We start from the raw sequence: 19991 nt of genomic DNA, 5'->3' as shown, positions 1-19991 counted from the left end.
TAAGTTGTAGCTTGAGTAATTCTTTAATGACACCCACCTTAGAAATTAACACAGGGGCAGGTCAAAAGAGTGAAACACAACCAAAAACCCTTTACCTCAAAAGACAAAAGACTAAATTTGCGAAATGTTTGAGAAATTTATAAGGAATACTCCATGTGAACTGATTGCCTTTGTGCATTCTGCATCACTCAGTTCACTTAATTGTTATTTGTGAGACGGGAAGGCATAATTCGATTTGCGATGCGTTCGTAAAATTATATTTAAAAGTATCATTCTCATGCTGAATTGCACACATTGAAAACTGTGTTTTGAAGGGAATTTTAATAAAGGCTACAATATCTGGGGATACCGCTTTTAAAAAGTTCAAAAATGAACTGAATTAACTTCATTAGTTCATTAGTTCATTATGAAATATTGAAATCTGTTCCGACAACTGCCATATACCTTAAAAATAAAAAAATATCGGGAATCCAGGTTGGCATGTTTAAATGCTAAACTGCCACACAGAATTATTTTTGATGCAAACTTGAAATTTGATTCGACATCACAATTTAATAGATACGGCTACTTTAAAGATGCCCTGAACTTCAAAAAGCCCTTATTAAATAAAATAATTCATAACTTGAAATACTGTCTGAATGAACTACGACATATATAAGCGACGGAAATGAAACCTTTACTTGCCTATGTGGATGATATTGAAAACTAAATGATCAATTGAAAGCCAGTTTAATTGCAGAAACTGTGTATAGTTGTTAAGCACTTTTCAACGCGCTTTCTCTAAATCAATTTGTAAACATATATGCAGAATATTATTGAAGTTTTGATGGATGTTTAGCCATTGAACAGTGAGGTTTAGGAATTGGAATCTTATGTTTAGCATCAAAACATGTTGGCAAAGCAATAGCAACACCGTGTTGAATCGCTACCACCACAGTTTTGCGAATGCTGTCGACTAGTAGCTCAACGAAAAGACTATTTCATGATTCTTTTGTCATTCAGGTGCGCCACATTCAGGAGAAATCAAGCTGCATAAGGAAAGAAAGACACACGTTTTAATCTCGTCCATACTGAGGTCCATCATACAGGGATGTATTCTCCAAATATTACAAAACATATATTACGGGAAATACACCTGACGCATTGTAAGGGTCTTAAAAATCAGTTGAAACTAGTCTGATGTACGCAAAGGCCTACATCTGAACCAAACAAAGGAAGTTCGTACATTTATCACATGGCCCTTCCTGTACGCTTATGTCATCAATAGCTATGTCGCTCAGGAAACCGACGCCGCGTTCAGCTACGAAAGTAATCTGTATATAGAATCCAAAAGCATGTCAATATGTCGTTAGGTCAAACTGATTTGTGAACAATGATGAGGTGATAACAAACAATTTCGCGATGATCACGAAAAGTTATTTAATAAGGGAATATATACGTGCTTCACCGATGACCGGCTCAGGAGAATAGACGCAACTAATGCCCACGCCGCAGGCGAAGGCATAGAAAGATCCCACTACGACGCGTTTAGAATCGATCTGCGCACCTCCGCGTTTGAAAACGAGGCTGTTAGTGTCAGGTACACATGTACGTCAACAACAATGCGGCGAGACATATACGATACGTATGCACTGTCTGCCATAATGTGTTAAGATCAGACGATTGAAAGTACAAAGTCAAGACACAAAAATACATGTTAATTTCAGACTTTTCAGGCTGCAAATTTGGGTGGAAGAGTCTTTCAGGATGACTCGCAGTGTTGAAGTCGAGACCAACACAAGACCAACACATACCCGTAGTCTAGATTCAAGTCACAAACTAATAAATGAACTGCAACAAAAGCATTCCTTTGTCATTGTTCACCCTGTTACTTGTGACCGGTCTTGTGCATGGTCTTGTGTCTGGTCTTTTATCCGGTCTTATGACTTGTGATGGTCTCGATTACAACACTGATGACTCGATCCTAGGCCCATTGTCGCTTTTACATATAACGTTACTCCCTGGTTTGAGGAAACGTAGAAAACCTGCACTTTGACTTTCCTAATACTAGTCGCCAATCGTTTTGCTGAATAACCTAGAATTCATAAGGCATTATTCTTTCATGATACGTACGACTGAGTCATGAAATTCTGTCCGATTCTGGCTGCATCAGTTTTCAGCTATGTGCATCCATCCAGAACATAAGATTCGTAACATCAAAAAAAAATAATAATAACGGCGATTTATCGCAAACTGGCCAACCTGTGATGCGCCCGTATCTGCATTTATACTGCTTGCACTGTGTCGAGTCCACAAGTGCTCGACAAAGTTCAACACAAAGATCCTTGGCTATGCGCACGCAGCGGCCATGTAAGATCCCTCTAGTATTAGTGTTCATTCTTCTGAGCCGCGCTCTAAAAACACCTGCGTCAGACTGACCTGGAATCTGGGTCCCATAGTGCGGTCTTAATTCGGGCATATATTTATTCCCATTCATAAATACCATTTTAGTCAGAGTGTCAAACGGAACCAATATATGGTAAATTACCAAGGATCTTGTATTATAATTTTACTGTCATTTCCCATATTACCCCCGTCCATTTAATGCTATATTCCTTGTGAAAGTAGTCAAGAAGAATCTCAATATATGGATTTGGCGTGCCCGCGTATGACAAACTACGTGCATGCAGACTCTTGACCAACCGGGATCGATTAAACTGTTTCGCATCGAGATGCCAGCGCGTGATTTAAGCATTATGACATGTTAATACACGGTGACATCAGGAGTTGTTGGATAGGGAAAATGACGTATTTACGAATAATCATTTTTACACTAGGAATGATGAATAATTATCAAAAGTTGCCAGAGTCAGAGTGTCAAAGGAAATCAATATGTGATAAATTTCCAAGGATCTCGTTCTAGAATTTACTTTCATTTCCTCGACTACTCCGTCCATTTAATGGTATATTCCTTGTGCAAGTTGTTCAGAAGAATTTCATTGTATGGACTTGGCGCGCGCACGTGACGAGCCGCGTGCGCGCAGGCTCTTGGCCAATCGGGATTGATTAAAGTGTTTCGTGTCCAGATACCAGCGCATGATTTAATACACGGTTACATGACGGGTTGTTGAATAGGGAAACTGTCTGAGATATTTATGAATGACCAGTTTTACACTATATCAAAAGTTGCTTAGTTCCTTACCCTAAATTCCTTATTAGGGTCGATGTCAATCGATGTTTCACGCCACATGTAACCAGAGTTACCCTTCTTTGACCAGCATAAGGGGCCAAGACCCCCTTTGTCGTCACCTGTGTACACCCTCAAGGTTCCCATGCTTGCCCCATACATGTGATACCAAAATTTAACGCAGGCACCAGTGGCAGGTGCAATTGCTTTGGCACTGTCTATTCGAGCTTTTTTGCCTGAATAATTTGGATGCGATGCCTCGATGTACATGTAGAACCCTCTTGCTGTCAAATACACAGAATGACAAAAACAATCACAGTTCATATCTTCAGTCACTTTTATAATAACATTTAATGTTATAAAATTTAATAAAAATCGGGGATTTTTCAGGACTTTCTTACATGCGATATTTGACCCATCATTTCCTTCCGGGCGCATTATTTAAATACATGTTGCCACCATGTTGCCACTAAGGCGATGATATACCTTTTCACATATGTGGCATATACCCCCAGGTCAAAGCTGCTAAAGGTGAGACTTGTTGCTTAACCCTAAAATATCCAGGAGCGGAATACGACCCTCCCCCTTTCGACTTTTCCCCCGATATCTCTGCATGCATATTTTCAGGAGCTGAGCCTTAAGGGTCATAAGAGTAACTCTTGCAGTCATTTGACACCACTTTCGTGAAAACGTAACCTACCGTTCTTACGCAGCGCCAATTGCACCGAGACAGGTCAGCCAAAAATGTATACTTTTCCCCAGTGCTGCTTGATGCATGTAGGCTGGCACGCGTGTAGCCTTGAACTTCAAATGACCGTAACAACAAATCCACTCCTTTGATTTGACATCAAACTTCATACTTATAATGAAAAGGATTCTTAAAAAAGCGTGGTAGACCTGAGGTCTTAGGGGACAGAATCCGGAATTAATTTTAGACGAACCAAATTATTAACCGTTCCCACCTGTTTAAGATTTGCTCTTTGGGTGTCATGGATTTTAGTGGCTTGTTAAGCTATAGCTAGCCGTCAATGAAAAGCAAAAGAATAATTCAGTAAGTGCAAAAAATCTCAGGCACTTACAAACAATAGACTGAATATTAAAAACCATTATCAAATATTGAATGCACAATTTTACCTCGTAAGTACTGAGGCCAATGTCCATTTTGAGGGAAATGTTTTACCAAGCGTGATACTTTTTCAACCAAGGGTGATACTTCCACAGACTTCGGCTGCTCACGGGTAAAATAGGCAGTGTGAGAGAATTACAAAGTAGTCATCAAATTCATTTATTCTATCATTTCATATGGCACTTTTCCCCGTATTCTCACTCCTTTTTTGGACTTACAATATCCTGTTGTATGATCTGCCGTGGGCCCAGTTCCCTTCATGTAGCTCGGGGTGACACCGCTGTTGAGTATCCAGTCAAAGTCGTCGTTTTGGCTGTTTTTGTACCCACAAAACGTTCCCGGATCGAAGTTACAGTTGAGATCTGAGAGCGAGACCGTTGAGTCTATGGACAGAATTTACGTTTTCATCAATCCACAATGCTAATACTGAGAGATAAAAAACAAAGTAGCTAAACGTGCTTAATCCTACTCATGTAGAAATCCTCTGTAATTTACAGTTTTTCTAGCGTCGAAAATTGTCGAAAGTTGCCTGTCTTGATGATGGATCAAGAACACACGGGTTTTCAATGGTTATATCAAATTCTTCATAATTGTCATTTTTCAGAAATGTATTTCTTCCATAAATGCTTTGATCACGATGAACCAAAACAAAGACTTGTACCTACCACACTGCCGTTCCAGAACGATGATGTCATCTATCGCCAGGTCACAATTGTAACCATATGAACCTTCTCCAACAAAAGTAATCTGTAGAAAAGATGGAAATCCAGACGGAGATAAGAAAGTTAAGTCTTTGTTTTGATCAGTATTGGAAATAGGTGTACTGATCACTTCTTCCTTTAATTTTTTTGTCCAACGTCATTTGTCACTGAACCTATTCACTGAAAAAGATGTTATTCAAATGAACTAAATTTACGTTTTTAATTTAAATGAGAAGTAGATTTAATGATCATATCTGAAGGAAATATCTAATCATAGGAATAATTCCTGAGTATGTCCTTGCCTGAAATTCACTTCCTGGGTAAATATTAATCCATGCCTCCTGCCAGTAGTCACCTGGATAACCTTTCCTGGACCAACGAGAAGGGCCAAGACCCCCTTTGCCGTCCCCTGTGTACACCGTCAATGTCCCCTCGTCTCCCCAGTACATGTAATACCAAAATCTAACACAGGCGCCAGTAGCAGGTGCCGTTGCCTTGACGCCATCTAATCGAGCTTGTTTACCTGGAATGTGTATCGATGCCTTGGTGTATATATAAAATCCGCTTGCTGTCAATGAAACCAAGAAAATGATGAAGACAAATAACATTTCAAATGAAAATCATCATTAGGTACAGATCATTTTTATCAAGATATTTCTGTCACTCAAACAGCGAACGTCAGTTTTGCAATCCCTAATTTCTGCAGTAATAAACAGAATACGAATTATAATACAGTTGACTTTGATAAAAGTTTTCTCATTTTTAATATCTGTTACTTTTAGACTAAATTTGGAGCATTACCCGAACTACCCTCCCCACCTCCATAAGTGTAATCTTCTATTACTTACGATCTCCTGTGGTACGGTCTGCTTGGGGCCCAGTGTCAGGGCCTGATATTGGACCGCTATGGAGATGCCAGTCAAAGTCATTGTTTGGGTTGTTTTCGTACGCACAGAAAGTGTTGAAATCAAAATCACAGTTCAGATCTGAGAAGGTGGCATACGAGCCTGAGGACAAACAAAGATTTCAATAATAAAGGGACCATGAAATGCAGTTTCAGCACATTTTCCCAATTAAAACCCTTCTAGTTCTACCTTTCAGGTGACCTGATTTTTTGTAACATAAATATGTTTGTTTTGCTATTTCAACCCGTTTGGTGAGCGTTTTTGTTTCTATTCAAATGCACATTTCCATATTTCTGAGCTTAATTATATCATCCACGGCACAAAAACCATTGCATTGATATGTGCGCAACAAATGCTAGTTTTTGTAAACACACTCTATCGCAGATGTTATTTCCTTTGGCAATAAGTCGGAGATCAGCCTTTCGTCAGTAGCGTTTTCAAAACGCACATTTGGAGTTCACAATGACAACATGCAAATTGAACAGCGCCGTTCTGGTTTTCCATCAATGCAGAAGCGCCCCTTGTCCAAAAATGCTTGGTCAATTTTTAATATGTAGGAAATTCACTTTTTAGTTCATGGAACTCTAAAAGGATGTCATACAGGCTTCATGCAATGGAGAAGGGTACAGACATGCACAAAAAGTAATTCTAAGAAAAGTTCATTGCATGAATCCTATAGTCTACAGGCAAAAGCTTATTAAGCTTTAATAGTTTACTTATAACTTTAACCTCTGTTTTATACCTAGATATCATTTAAAACTTTTTTAAAGTCTGTGAGAATGGTTTACTTATGTTAATAGAAAAACTGTAATTTATAGTACTTCTTGTATCGAAAATGATAGTCTTTTGTAATGACAAAGATGCACAGCATATGGGTTGCACGCGGTTCATCTTAAATTCTTCATAATCAGTTTTGGGGTAGAGGACAAGGCCGAGTTTGAGTCCTAGCTCTCCCCGCCTAGTCCAGATCTCGTCACTACCATTAAAGGCCAAGGCCACAGTGTCCCAGGCCAAGGCCGGTACATACATATTTTACATAACTTTACATGATAGCAAGTGATTTGGCAACGTTGGCTGCTCACAGAATTCATCTAGATTCACAAAGTATCTGCCGTAACAACATAACCCTACGTATTATGCGTGAGAAAAATAACCAATTGTATGTTTCACTAATTAATTGCTTTTATTTTGCAACATTTTTACAACCTGATACCCAATTCGAGTCGACATGACTATCTTTTGTTTGGCAGGTGTTCAAAAGCTCAATTTTAATAGAAACAAGGTACAGGTAAGAGGATGACTCCCCAGCCCACATAACTACCACCGCAAAATGAGAAAAATTATTAAAGCTAAGGTTTGAAATGTTATTATTAGTGACGGCTTCTTTTTAACGCGAGAAATGTATCTTAACCAAACAGCAAACGATACACACCGCATTGCCCTTCCAAAACGATGATGTCATCCACAGCAATTTCACTTCCCGCGTTTCTTCCACATTCTCCTACAAAAGAAATCTGTGGAGAGAATATGAACACAGATCTATCTAGGAAGGACTAAATATTGCTCGAAAGAAAAAGTAAGAGGAAAACACGCCTTTTATTTTCCTAAATTTAATTCGTGACATTTTATCACTGAACCTCAAGATACAAACTTATGAATGTGAAAAACGATGACCTTATAACACACAACCATTTTACATGACCCTGAATTTAACGTAATTTTCAAGCAGAAATCTACTCATATGCTGCACGACTTCTTGCCTGAAAATCGAGTCCATAACCGATATTAATGGATGCCTCCTGCCAGACGTCACCAGAATCACCGCTCTTTAACCAACGAGAAGGGCCAAGACCCCCTTTGCCGTCTCCTGTGTACACCATCAATGTCCCCATGCCTGTCCCGTACATGTGATACCAAAATTTAACACAGGCGCCAGTAGCAGGTGCAGTTGACTTGACGCCATCCAGTCGAGCTTGATCACCTGGATTTTGTAACATTGTCTTGATGTATATGTAAAACCCGCTCGCTGTCAATAAAACCAAGAAAATGATAACGAAAAATAGCATTTCAAGTGAAAATCATCATTAGGTACAGATCATCTTCGTCGAGATATTTCTGTCGCTCAAAGAGCGAACGTCTGTTTTGCGACCTGTAATTTCTGAAATAATACAAACGTCATTGATCTGAATAATTTTTGCATTCGTGTCTTTGTTGGATGTATCATTGACAACAATCAGAGATACCGAAATAGTGGCTTGGAAACGTACAAATTCAATAGGCTGAACTAGTATCCAAAAATCAATTATAAATCAGATGATGACGTCATCCATTTGGAAAATTTTGTGTATCAGGTCTTTGTTGGCTATCACTTCGATAACGATCAAGCACAGTTACCAAAACGGACTAAAACAAATCCACAAAAACTGCTCCTTTGAGTTCTTGTGACGTGATTTGCGCTTAAATTAGAAACTTTTTATGAAATATTACGTGATATTTATACTCTTGGGTATGGTTTAAATCGAATAACAGAGCGTAAACCATACGATTTTTCTTTTGTCTTCATCGTAACTTTGAGTCGAAGTTAAGTACTACTCACTCATAAGTGTCGTAGAAAAATAGGTGTACAAAACCTACGGAGAAAAACTGCAGCTTTAATCTCATGTCAAGTGACCCGTGATGATGTCATTTTAATAATTTTTTCCTGGACCATTTCTCCATAGTGGATGTCGAGTGTACATAAATGGAATACAGTAAGTCAGATTGACTAGAGTGGCAAAGACTGACTGTTAAAAAATGTGTACAAAACCTGTGGAGAAAATTAAATATCCAAAAATGAATTTGACAAATTCAGTGTTGACGTCATCATGATGTCATAACTTAGGAAAATTCATTTTATCAGGGTCTTTGTCGGCTGTACCTTCGAGGACGATGAAAGATCTCAAAACTACCATAAAATGGTGGCTTGAAAACGTGTACAAAGTGTACAATCGACAATTACATGACATCAGTAGATGTTTTGAAGAACACAATACCCCCACCGACTAACACCGTTAAAAGCAAGTTGATATCTATTACCACTTTTAAACAATAAGCCCACTTCCGGTTTTGATTGGAGGAAAGGGTCACGTGATTTGACCCACGCGAGATGAATTGAAGACCCAATTTTTCTCTCGCACTTACCGCAAACGGAATGTTGTGGGAAACCACCAATGGCTTTATACGGATTTGTAAAAACTAACATTCATTTGATAATCAATTACTTGTTGGCATCATCATGACGTAACTGATCTAGTATTATCTTGAAAACGTGCACAAATCCAATGGGCAAAAAACAGGTAAAACCTTTTTCGCAAAAGTGTGAAAGAGCAAAAAACAGGATAAAAACAATGTCATTTACGAAAAGCAGCGAAAGAGCCCCCCAAAAAACTTAACAAAAAGAATGCCTTTTCTGCAACTTTTTTAAAAGACAAAACATTTTTGACCAAAAGAATACCTTTTTCCGCGACCTGCGGAAAAGCCAAGAAATCTTAAAAAAACAAAAGCTGTTTCCACCAGCTTAAAAAACTGAACTTAAGTAATGCTTTTTCGAAAAATTACGAACTTGCAAGAAAAAAAAGGACAAAAACTCTTATTACCAAAGTTTCAAAAAGCTATATAAAAAAAGTGCAGAAGTAATGTCTCTTTCGAAAAATTGCGAAAATGCCAAAAAGGACAGAAATAACGCCTTTTTCACAAAATTGCAAAAAGCCAAATAAGAAAAAATAACAAAAGAGACTTTTCCGCAAATTGCGAAAAAGCCAAATACTTTAACAAAAGCAATACTGTAGCTGCTTCAGCCCTGCAGTACATTGAAGCAGCTCTTGACTCTTCACCCTCACTACTCCATCGTCTTTTACTTACAATCTCCTTTGGTATGGTCCTCATCGGGCCCGGTGATTCCAGTGAACGTTGAACCGCTATTTAGTAGCCAGTCAAAGTCATCGTTTTGGCTGTTGTTGTACGCACAAAAGGATTTGGAATCAAAATCACACTTCAGATCTGAGAAGGTGGCATACGAGCCTAAGGACAAACAAAAACTTTGATAATAAAAGGACCATGAAATAGAAAATATTTCAGTAACATTTATTGAAACCTGCAAAGCCGTACCTTTGGGTTTCAATTGACCTGATTTTAAATGTTAATTTTGCAATTTTAACCCATTTGGGGAGCTTTTTGGTTTTTATTCTAATGCACATTTTCATATTTCTCAGTAACTTTATGGTATCCAAAGCACAAAAACCTTTAAATATTGCATTGATAGGTGCGCAAAAGAATGCTAGATGTTTGTAAACAAACACTGTCGTAGATGTCATTTCCTTTCACCGTAAAATGAGAAAATATATTAATGCTTTAATTGCTCTCAACAGGCCTACGCACAAACAGTTCCCCACGAAATAATTTTTATAATTTTGAATAACAAGCATAAGATCCCAAGAGCTGCAGTCAATTAATTCCTAACAAAAAATAAGTCAGAAAGTCGATAATTAAGAAATAGTTGCACATGCAGTTGCCCCCCCCCAAGTAAAAGAAAAAGTCGGGAGTGGTTCTATATATTGATAATATATGTCATTTCTCTCGAAAGGCACAAAGAGCGCTTCATGCTAACCATAAATTTATGACATGTGAATGACAATCACAAAAGGCAATCCGTGTCCATCCTGTTCCATGCATGGTGACACAGGGGAAGCTTTCGCATGCAGACGAACATCATGAGCTGCCACTCGGCGCACACGCCTTATCAGTACCGGCCATTCGAAAAATTGGGGTGGCTTAGCAGCCAAATGTACCAACTCTGACGATTTAACATTATCTTGGTAGGTGCTTCTGCTCTAAATTTTTCCAGAAATAATACCCACTTGTAAACATGATGGAAAGCCACTTAAAAAAATGTCTCCCATCGAAGACTTCACGTTCTTTTTTCGCAGAACTTATGATGACTGTATGCATCAAACGCAACTCAAATGCTTTCCTTTTCAAGCAACAATAATAAATATGGTCTCTGGGGACAAAAATTCATTTAGCTGAATACTGTCACTAAACAGTCAAGGTACCATACCGAGATTTTGTGAACCAAAAATATCCATGTCAACGCTATATGCAAAGTGTGCGTCATAAGTATTGTGTACATTGTCAAGATGAATTTTTTTAAGACAAGTAATAGTTCAGAAAACCTAGACAAAACGGTAGGCCTTGAACCGGCCTTGGCGTACTGAGTCTAGAAGGTGCCGAGACCCAGGCCAAGACCAAGTCAGTACAGAGTGAGGTCGAGGCTCTCAACAATCGACATACAAGCTAAGCGCTTGCCTCCAGACCTCCCACACTGTTCATAATTGTCGGTAGTTTTCAAGGCTGTACCAAGTTTTCAAGATTTGAAATGTTTAATATAGTAGGTGCAGCTTTTTTTACCGCGAGAAATATATCTTAACCTAACGACAAACGATACGTACTGCATTGCCTTTCCAAAACGACGATGTCGTCAATGGCAATATCATTTCCGTAGCTTGCTCTACATTCTCCAACGAAAGTAATCTACGGAAATGACAAAAAGAAAGATTCTTCAAAGAAGGACTTAATATCTCTCTGAAGATAAAGGGGAAAATACGCCTAACATTTTTGTAGATTTAATTCATCGTCACAGTTTATCACAGAGCCTCGAGTTACAAACTTATGAATGATCACCATATTGCATACAAACATTTTTAGATGACCCCGAATTCAATATACTTATGAGTTTTAAAGCAGAAATCTACTCATCTGCTGCACCATTCCTTGCCTGAAATTCACTTCCTGGGTAGATATTTATCGATGCTTCCTGCCAGTAGTCACCAGAATCACCTTTCTTGGACCAACGAGAAGGGCCAAGACCCCCTTTCTCGTCACCTGTGTACACCGTCAATTTCCCCATGCGTGACCCGTGCATGTGATACCAAAATCTAACACAGGCGCCAGTAGGAGGTGCAGTTGCCTTGACGGCATCTAGTCGAGCTTGTTCACCTGAATCTTGTGCCGCTGCCTTGGTGTATATGTAAAAACCGCTCACTATTAATCAAACCAAGAAAATGGTAACGAAAAATCATTAGGCACAGATCATCTTATCAAGATACTTCTTTTAATCAAAGAACGTCTGTTTTCCTAATTTATGAAATAATAAAAACTAGAGGTAGTGGTTGTTACAGCAACAACCAGAGCTGTTTAGGACTTGAAGTTGTTTAATAAATAAAAATAAAATATAAAAGAAAAATAAAAGGAAAATAAAATATAAAGAAGTTAATTTAGAAAAATCATAAGATAATGATGTCATCACGACGTCGTCAATTTTAAATGATCCTGGCATCAGGGCCCTTGTTGGCTTTAACTTTGACAACGATCACAGATGTCAAAGGTACCTTTATGGTGGTTTAAAAACATGTACAAAGTCAATGGGTTAAAACACATGCAGAAAAACTGCTCCTTTTTAGTGCATGTCGCGTAATTTGCTGTAAAACTGAAAAACAAATATAAAATATTAGTTGATATTTTAACTATTGGGTATATTTGTAATCGAACGAAAGGGAGAATTAATTTCTCTTTCCTTCTATAGTAATTTTGAACCGAAGTTAAGGACTACTCACTCATTGGTGTTTATTAGGAAAACATGTACAAAACCTAATATGGACAAAAACTGCAGCTTTAGCCTCATGTCACGTGACCCCGATGATCTCATTTAACGATTCTTTCCTGCGACCCTCTATCCATTGTGGACTACTTATATGGAGTAAGTAAGATTAACCAGAGTCCCGACGATTTGCTGTTGAAAAACGTGTACAAAACCTATGGGGGAACTAAATATAAAAAAAACAATTTATAAATAGGTGATCAAGTCATCATGAAGTCATAAATTAAACAAAATTCTTTTATCGAGGTCTTAGTTGGCTGTAGTTTAAATGACGATCAAACATCGGGACTTTACCAAAACGGTGACTTGAAAATGTGTACAAAATCAATGGGCTGAAATAAATTTTTAAAAATCAATAACAAATCAGATGACGACGTCATCATGACGTCATCCCTTTGAAATAATTATTGTATCAGGATCTTTGCTACCGATCAAACATGGTGAAGTTACCATACTAGTGGCTTAAAAACTGTACAAAGTCAATGGCCAAAAACACATACAGAAAAGCTGCTCCTTCAAGTTGATGTAACGTGATTTGAGTTTAAACTGTAGGATTTTCATATTATTTAATATTATTTGATATTTTGACTCTTGGGGATATTTTTAATCGAATGAAAGGGAAAGTTTAGTAAGATTTCTCTTTCGTTCTGGTAATAATTCTCGGTCGAAATTAATAGTGTGTAGTATAAAGTGTACAAACCCTAAGGCAAACAATTAAATATTCACAATTCAACAATGAATCGCGCAATAACGTCATCATTACAATTTATTCTTAAATTAAGGTGATGATGGTGAAACTCGATAACGATTTTGGATGTCAGACCGTGAGACCAGACGACGAGAGGATCAGGGAAACGGGCGGAGCGATAAGACGAGTAGATGACGTTTTTGAGGCTGACCATGAGAAAAATCGCGAGTTTTACTACGTTCCGGCTACGACTCCTGGCGTGGGGGATTAGGATCCAGCAGAGGTCAAATTTAAAGTCGAGATTAAGATCGGGAGGCAGACGGCCCAACAGGTCGTGGAGAAGGTTGAGCGCGGGTAGGATGGCAGGACAGAGGACGAAGAGGTGAATGAGGGTCCTTCCTCTCCGCACCATCTGTAACAGGGGGAGATGTCCGAATTCAGTTGATAGAGAACCGGAAGAGAGGGATGAGCGTTGTGAAGAAGTCAGAACTGGATGTCTCCTTTTTTTGGATGTGGGAGGTTTGTATATCTGGGTCCAGGGGATGGAGCGGTGAGGGTCCTTGAAAAGCTGATTCGGTGCCAGTAAGTTTGAGTTAAGGCAGGGTGAGAGTTGACAAAACGATTTTAAGGTGTCGTAAAGGGTCTTGGAAGAGAGCGAGAGTCCCTCCAGATCGGGAGCGATAAAGAAGGGAGTGGGCGAGTCTAGCGTCGGGGGGACAGTGCGGAGAGGAACGGAACGAGAAAGGAGTCCGGAGAGGCCGAAGAGAGACGGGAAGGCAGTGCGCATAGGGAGGTGGATACGACAAAGTTAAAAGTCAGCGAGGCGGACGGAAGGACGGATTCTCGAAGGGGCGAGACGAAGATCTGCTTCCAGCTGGCGTCCGGTGGAAGGGTGCAGAAGGTGACGAACGATACTGATCCCGCAGGACAAGAGCCGCCAAACGGAATTCTCATCGTCAGCCGATTGAGTCAAGATGATACTATTAATCTGACGGTTATTAACTTGGGCGATTGAATCGGGAGGCACTTCAGTTTGAGCTCCGAATGCCGTCCAAGCACGCAATAGCTCGCTGTGGAATGGAGGGACGCGGACAAAAACCTTGGGATCGAGGACGATGTGGAAGAGGTACAGGTCTAAATAGATATTTTTAACGTTTCAAAAAGTAATTGATCATGGCATAAGCTGGATGAGGACAGACGTGCAGAAAACGCTGAATAGTAGACATTCTGCAGGCGAGCTTACTTATTTGAAGGTAGGCAAGACCGAGTCCGCCCCATCAGGTCTTTCGTAAACTTGCGAAAAAGCCCCAAAACCTTAACGAAAACAAGACTTGTTTCGCCGAAACAGCTAAAAATGGCGAATTGCGATATGATTGACGTTTGATAAAAGTTTTCTCATAGTAATATCCGCTGCTTTTAAACTGAAATTTTAGCATTAAGGATGCTATTTTAGCAGTTTCTACTACTTGAAGTACCAAATAAGAGTATTAAATGTAGAAAGATGACTCATGACCCTCCTCATCTCCGAAAGTGTACACTTCTTTTACTTACGATTTCCTGTGGTATGGTCTGCATTGGGTCCAGTGCCGCTGCTGTAGGATGGGCCGCTATTTAGGAGCCAGTCAAAGTGATCGTTTGGGTTGTTTTTGTACCCACAGAAGGTGTTGGAATCAAAGTCACAACTCAGATCTGATAACTTGATACCCGAGTCTGAGGACGAATGAATAGCAAAGCTTTGTCAGGGCTGATTGCAAAGGCTAAACCTAGCTTAGAAATGGTTCAGGTGTTTACATACCCCTGATTTTGACTTCAGTTTTCCACTGCAAGACCATTCGATATTGGTGCTCAAAAATAATCCAAATGGTATTAGATTACAGATGAAAAACTGTGAGTTCATCATTGATGTTGAAAAATCAAAGCAGCCTGTTTGATGCAATCGATGGCATATAACAGGCATTTCCTCATCTTTATGCAAATTATATGCATCTGAACTGAAAACAAGACATTTGAAGCAAGATATGGGACGGAGAGAACCCCATTCCCGCCTTGGTGTTGGTTATTGTTTGATTGGAATCTCAGGAATTCTTTACAGCCTTCTGGGGGGGATGTGTTAGGTAACAATATTCTAGAGTGTGTATGGGGATTGGACAGGTAAGAGGGGGTACCCTTCCGTCCCATATCTTGCTTAGTATAAACAAGGCTATCGTCTGGGACCGTGGTTCCCAAATCCAGAGAACGATAGGGATAGAATAGGGAACGATAGTCCAAAAGCAGTGGGGTACAACGAGGAAGGTACGACGTTTTGTGCCCGTAGGCCTATTGTGCATGTTTACTTGGGTAGGAACCAGTTAATCATGCACGCTTTTTCTCGTGTTTTGTACGTGTGCTTCCACTACACAACTTGCGTGATATGGTGTCACTTGCTGTACGTTACCGTTTTCTATCCGTACCTGAGGACAAAGTTGGAAAAGAATGCACATGCAGAGCAGAATACTAGTGCGACACGCGAGGTTCACACGTATTATCCCCTTTTTTTAATGAAAAGTGAATTTTGATTTCCAAAAGTTACTTTGAGCCACCCGCCCACTATTTTGAAAAACCCGAACATTTTGAATGGCCCCGAAGCCGAGTTAATAATACATATTCTGCCTCATGTTAAAGCTCAACTGAACATCCTGCTAATTTAAAAACGCTTTTTCTGACAGTTTGCTCTTTAAAAGAGTACATTACTTTCTGTATGTTAACGAAATCAAGTCATTCAGTTGACCACAACAAATATTCCTGTCAATCCTTTGCTATGGTCAATTCTATATTACTGTCAACTGAGTCGCCGGCTGATATAAATCGTGACAGATTAGACTCGGAGTTGCAATGACTCACAATTTCTTTTTGGAAACTCGACTCAACTTGAGTCCTCCTGGGTGAACTACTCGACTTGAGTCACTACTATTAAATGACTCGACGTTACCCTAGTCCCTCATAAAAGCAAGCTTCTATGTGAAAAAAATGGCCACGACTAACCTAACTTATAATGTTCATATCATGTGTTCTCATCAAGAGTAGGATGTGGCGTAACCACTTTAGAGGTAATTTAAAATTGCCCGAAAAACGACTTTCTCTCTCTCTCGTTTCTATTTATGGCATTGTTTTCAAATATCGGTGTTTCGAATCGACTAGAGCAAAATATTTGACTCCAGATTTTTTGCCGAATTATTCGACTCGAATCTCAAATATTAGGGACTTGTTATACATCTCTGATTTGACCAAATATAAATTACTTTCTCGTCCGAGCTTTTGGAGATTAGGCACTCATTCCCTAAGATGCATGGCAGATTTTTCTAAGAAAAAGTCTATTGATTATACCATTCCGTCTCAAGAGGTAATTGCCATATTTAATGACTTTCGATAGAACGTATCAGCCCTGAGCTGGAGTACAACCTCACCGGCGACAGAAAGACAGATGGTACTGGGTTTTCAAACAGGGTTCTAGTGCGTGGTCGGTGTGCATGTGAAGACCAAACAATTTAGACTGAAATCGTTGCGCATACTCGGCGTGCTCCGAGTCCAGCGCGCGTAAACTTGCGCACAACAAAGGACCGTCAATTGCATTTCAAAACACGTCATCTTTAATTCCTGCTACGAGCGGATAAACAGTTGCATATTTCATTAGAAACAATTATCAAACAAAGCAGGCTCTTTACCAATCGACAACAAATAATTCGGGGAAGGGAGACCAGCGGGGACTAGAGACTACTTTCTTTACTTGGTCCTAATGACAGATTACAGTAATTAAAATCTCTTTTTTGGTTTTGAAACGGCCAAATGGACCATGTCATGGCAAAGCAGTCATCAAGTCGTCATAAATAAGACAAAAATTCCTAATGTAAACCTGCTTCACGATTGCTTACCTTTAACGACGCCTCTTGCGCCACGCCCCGCTGTTAGAAGCAGAAAAATGCAGAAAACCACTATCAGTCAAAATCGGCATGTGTATATTTTCAACAAACTATCTAATCGTGCACTAACAAATTGAGGTGCATTTTCACTTCAATTAACCCTTGAAGTAAAATAACCAAAATATAAATCGTTTGAATAGGAGTGTTTGAAAAATGCCTCAAACCGTCAAACAAACGTCCAGCTATTGACACGATGAATTTACCAAGTAGCAGGATGGTGATAGCAAGTGCTACGATGCCAGTTCTATTCATGATGGCTTCTCTGTGCAAGATGCCGTGACGATTCCGAAGCAGTTCGAGCTCTCCTCTTATATAGAACTCTTATTAATTGTCACCAGACGGCGTTCTTGAAGTTAGCCAAATGTTCCAATCCGATTGGTACGGTCTGACTTCACTTCAATTCAAACCACGCCCACTGCGCATGGAACCACGGAAGCGGAAGGTAAGGCGCGGCTCGAGTGCTCATATAATGAAGTTTGCAATCAGCGGGGCATGCGTGTGCGTATTACGAAGTCACGAACCGGGTATTCACGAGTGCTCTAGATGTTTAAACCAAATTCAAAATTATGTAAATTATTAACGCAGCAAATAAGACAAGCTTTATTCATTATTGTTTATTTCCCCATGCGACAAGACAGCTGGTAAAGTAATTAGGCGTCGGCAAGATAGCTTAATTTTGTTTACGTATGGTAAGAGCAGTTTATTGCCAGATTGATAACTATCAATAGCACGACATTTTCCGGTCGGAGGGAACCGCGAAGGCTGATCTGTATGTACAGTCGCTAAGGCTACTTTTTTGTTTGTCGTTGACCTAATTAATCACAATGTATTTCCGGTTGTACATGACCCGCAAAAATGATCTAAATGTATCTCAATGTTATGTTTCCGGTCATATGCGACCCGCGCAACATCTAACTCATAACTACAAAATATTTCCCGCCGTAGCCTACGCGATCCACAAAACCCAAAGCCATCGTCAACAATAACTTCGCCTCCGATCTGGTGTTTGCGATAGCAACACCACGACAAATTAAGCAAGTGTCCCGGCATAACTGGAGGCGTGAATCATCTAATAATTATATTGCCACCATTCGGATATTGTGCACCCAGCAGTCAGTTTATTTTCAGTGTTGTCTACAAAATCAGGAATTTTAGCATACTGAAATGATAGGCCTAAGTCATATGACGGCGTTCTGAATGAAATTCCGCCAAACGGCAAAAAGACCGCTGCCAAAATAGCCTTAAAGCAAGTAACTGCAAAATTAAGGAATAAAAAGCAACCAAAAATTTTGCAGTTTGATTCTCAAGGCATTGGCGTTTCGAAGAAGTAAAACAAGAAATGGGCGGATATTGTGAAAGGTGCGGCTTGGTTTGGTGGAGCACTAAGAGCTGTTAAAAGCCGCCATTAACGCCTGGTGAAAGTCCTGAAGTAAACTACGGGAACCTTCGAAGGAGAGATGTACTCCATCGTGCCGAAACAGATGGGGGATGGGGAATTACACCACCGGCTGCAAACCGCAATAAAGCGCCGGTCCAACCATTGATGGCCCACCTGGCTCGTTCAACCTTGTTTGGGCGGTTGGCGGCGCACTGTTTGAAATGCACAAGGGTTTATCCACTACGAACACAGGGCGAGGGTTCCACTCGTTTTCTCTATTTTCTCAGAATGACGCAGTCAACATTCAGATTTGCATCTCAGAATGAACAAAAAAAGCCCTTTTAAACTTGTTATAGTTGAGCTCTGAAGACAATGACATTGCGTTCAACAAAAAAAATAATATTATAATTGTGCTAGTCTAGAATGTCTCTGACGCACGGCACCCCAGTAGATTTTTTACGGGGAGATGTGATAAAAACTCAAAGTGAAACCATAGGTATGTTTGTCCTCTGGACGACCACAGCTGTGATAATGTGATAAGAGCTGTATACTGGTAATTTTGTTTATATCATCACTTTACTGGTAGTTCAAAGGATATTGAGCTTTAATTAAGAAGTGCACCTTCAATGTCACGTAACGACAAGGTGATGACGACATCAATACACGAGGTCCATCTTCGTCTATAATACCTCCCTTTGCAGTTATCTGAAAAATTTCTATCCAATGGGACATGTACTTGGAGATATCAGGCCTTTGAGGATGCGCCTTGATTGTTGAGAAAATATCCTGTTTGGATTGGCAATATCAGTCTTTCTATACAAGGCCGATTGTGCATGTAACAAAATTAACTGTTCCGGCGTTTCTGTGGACTCTAGCACTGCGTCAAGGTGCATTGTGCTACTAGGACGCGCAATAGAGGGATTTCACATTAGCGCTGTCTACGCATATCAGCATCGAAACCGAGGCTCTCTGTGTTGAACTCCGTCGCCCGCACCCACGGAGTCGACATAGTATATCCAGTATTCGGTTCTTAAGTGTGATGCTACTTCAGTTTGAACTACGCCTACTGCACATGTAGATACACGACCATCGCAGGTACGTTAGTTCGCGGTAAATCGCCGTTATTTTTCGTTTGATTTGACGTGTGGAGTCATCCTGAAAGACTCTTCCACAAAAATGTGCAGCCTGAAAAGTCTGAATTTAACATATCTTTATGTATTTTGTTTCTTGACTCCTTACTTTCAATCGTCTGATTGTATTTAGAATTAAAGCTGACACATACAGCCTCGTTTTCAAACGCGGAAGTGCGCAGATCGACGCTAAAAGCGTCGTATTGGGATCCCTCTATATCTGCCTGCAACATAGACGGCGCACAGT

The 19991-nt window shown here is 39.8% G+C and overlaps 1 protein-coding gene across 1 annotated transcript; it reads right to left on the bottom strand.

The window, feature by feature from the left end:
• LOC110990284 (MAM and LDL-receptor class A domain-containing protein 1-like) lies at positions 1-17577 on the bottom strand. The gene is made up of 15 exons (XM_087146823.1): positions 17440-17577; positions 17189-17218; positions 14832-14990; positions 11711-11976; positions 11385-11466; positions 9799-9957; positions 7659-7924; positions 7331-7412; positions 5842-6000; positions 5296-5561; positions 4958-5039; positions 4511-4675; positions 3182-3450; positions 1226-1313; positions 1-1028 (listed from the first exon to the last, which is right to left on the bottom strand). The coding sequence occupies exons 1-15, from the start codon at positions 17486-17488 to the stop codon at positions 1024-1026; spliced, it is 2127 nt and encodes a 708-aa protein (XP_087002949.1). The 5' UTR covers positions 17489-17577; the 3' UTR covers positions 1-1023.
• Between the last annotated feature and the right edge of the window lie 2414 nt (positions 17578-19991).

Source organism: Acanthaster planci, linkage group LG15, assembly GCF_054643075.1.
Source record: "Acanthaster planci isolate LZ-2023a linkage group LG15, COTS_SCS, whole genome shotgun sequence".
NCBI classification, from domain to species: domain Eukaryota; kingdom Metazoa; phylum Echinodermata; class Asteroidea; order Valvatida; family Acanthasteridae; genus Acanthaster; species Acanthaster planci.
Note: the sequence above shows the minus strand (reverse complement) of the source record. Positions and strands in the feature narration are given on the sequence as shown.